The sequence below is a fragment of the Zingiber officinale genome, chromosome 1A (genome assembly GCF_018446385.1).
Source record: "Zingiber officinale cultivar Zhangliang chromosome 1A, Zo_v1.1, whole genome shotgun sequence".
In the NCBI taxonomy this organism is placed as follows: domain Eukaryota; kingdom Viridiplantae; phylum Streptophyta; class Magnoliopsida; order Zingiberales; family Zingiberaceae; genus Zingiber; species Zingiber officinale.
In genome coordinates, this window is record NC_055987.1 from 184623369 (window position 1) to 184630249 (window position 6881).

General features: G+C 37.0%; 1 protein-coding gene across 1 annotated transcript; it reads right to left on the reverse strand.

The window, feature by feature from the left end:
- Positions 1-207: 207 nt before the first annotated feature.
- LOC122038642 (IQ domain-containing protein IQM1-like) lies at positions 208-3909 on the reverse strand. The gene is made up of 11 exons (XM_042598472.1): positions 3603-3909; positions 3333-3511; positions 2547-2993; positions 2337-2451; positions 2170-2235; positions 1859-1947; positions 1670-1757; positions 1440-1577; positions 1192-1284; positions 1003-1104; positions 208-898 (listed from the first exon to the last, which is right to left on the reverse strand). Exons 3-11 carry the CDS (start codon positions 2939-2941, stop codon positions 449-451), a joined length of 1536 nt encoding a protein of 511 aa, XP_042454406.1. The 5' UTR covers positions 2942-2993; positions 3333-3511; positions 3603-3909; the 3' UTR covers positions 208-448.
- Positions 3910-6881: the final 2972 nt, after the last annotated feature.

The following is a 6881-nucleotide window of genomic DNA, read 5'->3' on the forward strand; positions in this document are numbered from 1 at the left end:
CTTAACATCTTTCGCATTAACTTTTGATTATTCTTTTAACCATACTCTATTGATTGATCATTTAATATGCTCATAAGATCAATATCTTTTTCATATTTTGTTATCTATGAATATTTTCATTTTACCCTTTGACTTTGATTTCCACAATTCAGTCTTATCCTCTCTGCATTCTAGCCCACACAGAACTTTAAGTGAACAATTGAAAGACACACGAAAAAATCTTTCTTTAATATTCGAAAAGGATTATCTACATCAACTCTAATTTCTATCTCCCTCAGAGGGGGAAAAAATGGACTACAAAAAACTTACCCACTTAATATCTATACATAAAAAAGCGAGTAAAATATAGCAATTAGTAAACTGTTCATCCGTCGAACTGACCATGAGCAAGTTATGTGCATCCTATTAGACTTTCATCTTTGCATTCTGCCTGGGCTGTGTAAATGACTCAGTGACTTGTGGGAGCAGGAAGGCTCATGCTTGTAGCAAGTGTGAGGGACAGCCTCATGCCCAAATTAGGACGAGGTGAGGGGATTGGACCATTGTTTCCGATAGGTAAGGAGATTGTTCGTGGCGACAGGTTGACATGTTCCAGTGCTTTGACCTGGAGAGCCGTAGGGTAGTTTCGAACACACTGAATTCGAGGGCTGGCTCCGGTCATCCATTTCCGATGGTGGTGGGAGGTGATCGTCCCAATAGGGCCATCAGATTTGTAGCCTTCATGGAACTTGGCCAGAGGAGAAATTGGAGCCTGTTCTTCTTCAGTTTCACTCGAGTTTCCTGCTTCCTGAGTTATAGATTCTCCTGATACCTCAATGTCCTTATCGGTATCTGTTGATGAATCGCTGCCGGTTACCTTCAGCAAAGGGTAGTCATCCTCAGGGCCAGTGGCACGTCTCTGCAAAACAATTTGATCAATTGGTCATTTTATTGACTTGATGATTTAACCGATATCCTAAAGCACTTTCATACTCAGAGAGGGAATGGAAATATGATATTTACCGAGACATCAGTGAGGTCTACATTGTTCACTTGAAGGAAGTTAATAAATTCTTTGAAGTTTTCTTCTGTTGGGAGGTAATGGCCACTGTATGGCCAGACAGCCTATAGAAAATAAACGAAAATCAGTTATGATATTTTCTTCAGCTACAGATATTGTATCATTAGCAGTATTTCAAAGTTAGTTGTTACCTTTAGAACACCCTCTTTCACAACCAATCTTCCTGCAGCTATTGTTGCTCCACCAGCAAGAAAACTCGAGTGTTGAAATGAACCCTTCTTTTTCTGCTCATACGAAAAGAAAGTTAAGAATCAGAAAGCAATGAACAACAATTATATTCTTTTACAAGACCTTGTTTCTTTCATAATCAAGGATTAAAAAAAAAGGATGCATGTTTTATGAACAAAATGAGTGCCGAAGTTAAGAATCGATTATTCACCTCGCCCACGTAGAGCGCCCTCATTGTGCTCAGTACAAATATCCACTTAGAACCTTCAGTGGTGTTGACAAATGCTCCACTTTGTGTGTAGACAAGTTTTCCGTCCTCTAAAATAACTTCAAAAGCTTGCCTCTCCTTCTGCATAAGAAAAGATGCAGAAACGACTGATCAGTGTTCGGAATTGGAAAATACAACAGTCGGGGGATTTTCTTTTCGAGAAAGGAGCATACAGGTCCAAGGTATCTAACACACTCCTGCTGAAGTTTGTCTCTAGGACATTTTGCAAGGTTCACTTCTTTGCCATCACCAATGTCCAACCTTCAATTTTTCAACCAAAGGATATGTCAGAACAGATGTCACCTAAAACATGCCACTAATAAGAAGAGGAAGTAGAATCATGGATGCAAAGATGTAATTACCAGTAGAAGAATGGCTGTCTGCTTTCACTTTTAGACCACACATCATAGTAAAGATGCAGATTGTGACCATATCGATGCCGTGGATCGATCTGGAGGAAAATACAAAGATGAAGTTTCGTTGACCACATGTCAATTATTTTTAAAAAAAGTTATATATATATATAGTTGTTTGATTATTGTTGAGGGGAAAACATATTTTGTTAGTATAGCAAAAGTTGTGGTTTTGAGCCATGAATTTTCCTTGGTTTATTACTTCACTATGGAGGTAAATGTATTAATGTTCAGTAGAAAGGAAGAGATAATTTACTTACAGCTTCAAGCCAGTGCCGGATCGCAAGCTTTTGTGCCTTCTTACTCTTTGATAAACCCTTACCGACCTATACAGAAATCAAAAAGTGAATCACAAATTGACCAGGCAACAGTATTAACTCTGAGCTTCCAACAGAGGAGCAATGATGTGATGAAGCTATCAGTGTACCTTGGCAGCCCTTGTTAATGCCCTAGCCCAGCGCGAAGCTGCTGTCTCTGGTTTCCCACCATTGAAAAATGAAATTGAGCTGTGTTTGAGAGAAGCAAAATCCAGCGCACTCCACCTGAAACCATGAGTGTAACAAAAGAACAATGAGAGATTGCGCAATCAATAGGTACAAATGTAACTCCATAAGCATAGCACAGATCAAAGACAAACCATAATTCCTCGGCAACGACTGCACAGTCTGCCAAATTTCTTCGAGTTCGATAGCTCTTGTACACCTTTTGCAGCTTAACAGCAGCTGCAGTATGCTCTGCAGAATAAGGTTTCCTTGGAACACATTCCACATCCTGATTCTTCAATGGAACAATATTTCCCGGCACATCCTGAACTGAAATTTTGATGCTTAATGAATTTTTCAGAGATGATTTTGCTCTCGTCTCAGTATGAGACTCATTTTGTTTGCAGTTGGCCTGTCTTCTGGTTGCCTTGACATCAGTTTTCGTGCAGCTCGAGGACCAATCATCATTCACCTTCTCTGTCGGAGCAGAAATCTTGTACCATAAGGCTTCAACCCATTCACTCCAGAGCAAAGAAAGATATAAGCCCATCAAAGTAACTCCAAAACCTTGAATTAGCAATTGCCAGAGAACAGTTATTCTCCTGCCACAAGTAGCACAAAGCACAATCATTATACTAGTTCCTCACAGTATGAACAACGGCACATCATGTGCAATGATGCGCGTACAATCTAAAACAAGCGTAAACTTTGTATCAAAGAACAGTTCGACTTCAAAAACATCAGTCCATAAACTCTCGTTTCATAAATCCTCCGAAAACAGACTAGAAATCTAATCCCGAACATCCACTGCAAATCAAAGTATCGTACTTGAAACAGAAGATCGCAAGACCACAAACGACAATGTCAAAAACCCTCCAAATAACAAAAGGAAGAACCAAAGATCGAACTTTTAACATGAAAAGGGGCTCCTTTGTCGGTACCTCTAAATCCCAGAGCACGAGGCGAACAGCTTTGCAGCGGGCAAGAGAAGAAGCGATCAGAAAGCGCGACGCCGAAATGGCAATGCAAAAGCGACAGGCGGCTGCTCCGCTCCTATTTATACTGCCGAAGGCGGACATGGCGATGTCGTAAGCCAAGACGAAAGGGGGTCAAAAGCGACCTGCAAGCTCCAAAATAAAGGGCGAAATATTTCAAAGCATGAGCCAAGTGTTGGATTTGACGCTGTTTCCTTGGAGGACAAGATAGCGAACCGAAATGGTCTTGATAGGGAACGGGAGGAAGCGGTCAAAGCAGTAACTTTGCGCACGAGACGATGTCTTCGATCGGAATCCGGAAGGAAGTCAACACACCGGCGGATTGATCATTGAAATGCTGGTCCGGAATTTGGAAGACAAATTGCTCCTAGTAGCCGCCCCGCTTGCCATCACCAAATCACTTCACTTTCCTCGTCAAAAAGTGCTCCAAGCCAGAGGTGCATCCCCCCTGTTCCTGCGGAGCCTGAGCGTCCTCTACAGGCAGGCAGAGCCACGCCGACTTCTCTGCCGCGTCTCCGATGTTTTTTAGGTGACCTAACTCAATTGGTAGAAAAATTATGAATTTTTTTTATATAATTTAAAATATCGAATAAATCTAAAATATAATTTATACATATTCAAAAGTATGACTCATGGCACACCTGTCATTTATGTTTTTAAATATATGGAAATCCTAAAATAATAAAAATTGAGAAGTCTTGGATGCCAAGACAAGTGTCTGCCCAGGAGTATTCAATAAAGATTTAGTACAACAAACACGATTTCTGAGCGGTGGTCAGAATTTTCAATAAAAAACGAATTTAATATATATATATATAATTTCGGACTATTTAATCTTTGTGAGTTGGACAAAGGAAAAAAAAGAAAAGACTTGCTTGTTGGAAAAGATAAAAGAAAAATGGTTATTTTTTGAAAAATATAAAATAGAAAATAGGGAGGTAAAATAGTTTCGATGAGCTCCATAATAATACAGAGAGAGCAAGATATGATACAAAAATACAAAATTCTAAAAAATACAAAAAAAGGGAAGAAGATGTAAAGGTTAAATAGACAGTTGTTGATGTTACGTTTTTATTTTTTTGCTTGCGGGAGAAGAGAAAAGGAAAAAAACAAAAAAAGTTTTGTGGCCCAGAAGAGGAGGAAAAAAAAAGTTAGAGAAAAAATAAAAAAATTTTGTGCTTGAGAAGAGCAGGAGAAAAAATTAGGGTGAGTTTGGTACGTCTATTTTTTATTTTTATTTTTTAGAAAAACATGTATTTTTTGAAAAATAATGTTTAGTTTATATTTTTCATGTTTATTTTCTAAAAAAAATAACTAGTATTTTCTAGAAAAATAAAAAATGTCAAAAAATCATTTTCTGTTTTATAGAAAATGCATATTTTTCAGAAAATGAAAAACACGCAGGTCAAACGTACCCTTAATGATTTATTATCGTTAAAGAAAAGAGGGGGAGAAGAAAGACCGAGAATAAGAGGGAGTATAAATAAAAGGGATATCTTAAGAAAGGAAGAGAATGTTTTTTCAAAAATATTTTAATTTTATTTAATATTTAAATTTAATTCAGTCATAATGTGATGAAATCAAGTCTAAATCAATTTCAATTTAATCAACTTAATTCTTATCTCTCTTGTTGAATTTAGTTTGAATTCCATGTAATTTTAATTTTAATTTAGTATTTTTATTTCTATATTCTAAGATTTAATTTATTATATCTATTATTATATATTTTATTTTTAAAATTTAATATTTAACATTTGAAGTCATGATATTTTTATAAAAATAATAGGAATGGATAGTTTAGGTTGAAAATTTTCTTTTAAGTATATAGTCAATTTTTATTTTTCTACGGTAAATGATGATGAAATATATAGTCGATCAGATATAATATTAGGACAATGTTAAATAGTTAAATTTGGTCGGTCATGTAAATCATTATTAAAAATATTTTAATAATATTATCTCTATATATTAATTATATATATATTAATTATATATATGTATTACATTTTACTGACTGGACTAGATAAATTTATAGATAATATTATTTACAAAAAAGAAAAAAACTCAGGAAGGACAATCGCACTCTCTCGTCCTCACTCCCCTGATTCTGAGTATACTCTGTTGCTGGAGTCAACTCAGCCCGTTTAACACTTTTAGTTTGGTGCCGAATCAACGTGCCCGTTCAAACACATGTACTCGGAAGTCGATGCGAATTCCACGATGCCTCTTGACTTTATCGCCCCATGCCATTAAATTTGAAGATGCCAAATCAAAGTAGAAGACCAGAACTCTGACTATGAAATCTAACACTGGTCTGCATGGCTCCGACTCGAGTACGTCGTCGCGCTATAATGAGAGATATGGTCGTCCACCTACTACCGAATCCAGATAAAAAAAAAAAAAGTGCTCAAAGAAGGGAGCTAGAGTTTGTCTTCCTTCTCGTTGTCCCTCGGACTACATCATACTGATGGAATTTTCCGGAAGCAAGGGGGTGCTGAAGCACACCCCCGCTCCCCCTAGATCCGCCGCTGAATTCAGCGACACGTGTTTTTGATGGTAGATCCGATATTTTTTTTGGAACGGTGTTTAATTAGTAAAAGGGAAGGGACGATGAATTACAGGATCAAATTATAACGGACAATCAAATGAGTGAGGGTGGGAGAATTTGGAACGGTGTTCAAAACTCAAGACCACGAGGGCAGGAAATTATTTTGGTGAGCGAGAATTGCTTGTCGGCTAAGAATTGCATGTGCATTCGGCAGAGGAATTCAAACTGAATCTGATGGTGTGAAGAACAGAGCGCTGGTTGGTTCTCGGATACGTGTGATCCCATACGCGTTGACGTCTGTGTAGGAGTCAAACGTTGACGTGCGTCACGGCTGATGTATGCATTTAGCTGTCGCGAGGCGAGGGTGCAGCGGAGAAAATAACGTATCAATTATCTGTCCGGCCCGTATTGGAATGGACCGACCAATTGTACAACAAAGCCCACTAGCGCTCGGTTAAGATGTTCTAGTACTAATTAACATCCGGCAATTTGCCAAGGGCACCTCACTTTCAATACCATAGTAGTAATATTCTTTGAATTAATCATCGCGTACATACATTATGTGTGTAATATAATACATAAATATATATAAATTATATCAAATGAATATTTACTGTCAAATAATTAAATAATATTATTCAATGCTAGTATGATTTATTATATAAAAATCATAATCCTAAAATAAAGTATAAATTAGGTTATTAATCATACCTTAAGTTATTTACCTTGTATCATTCGATTATTCGAAGAATCGATGAAATAATCAATGAGATATAGATATTGATAGATGCGGCTATGATTTTTCTAGAAGAATCGATGAGATTTAGATGGATTGATGCTGCTATATCAATATATAGAAGAGCCGAAATAGATTGATTGATGTGTTATGATATAAAAAAGTACAAGAAGAAGAAAGGTGTGACAAAAGTTGGAGAGGAAGAGGGGAG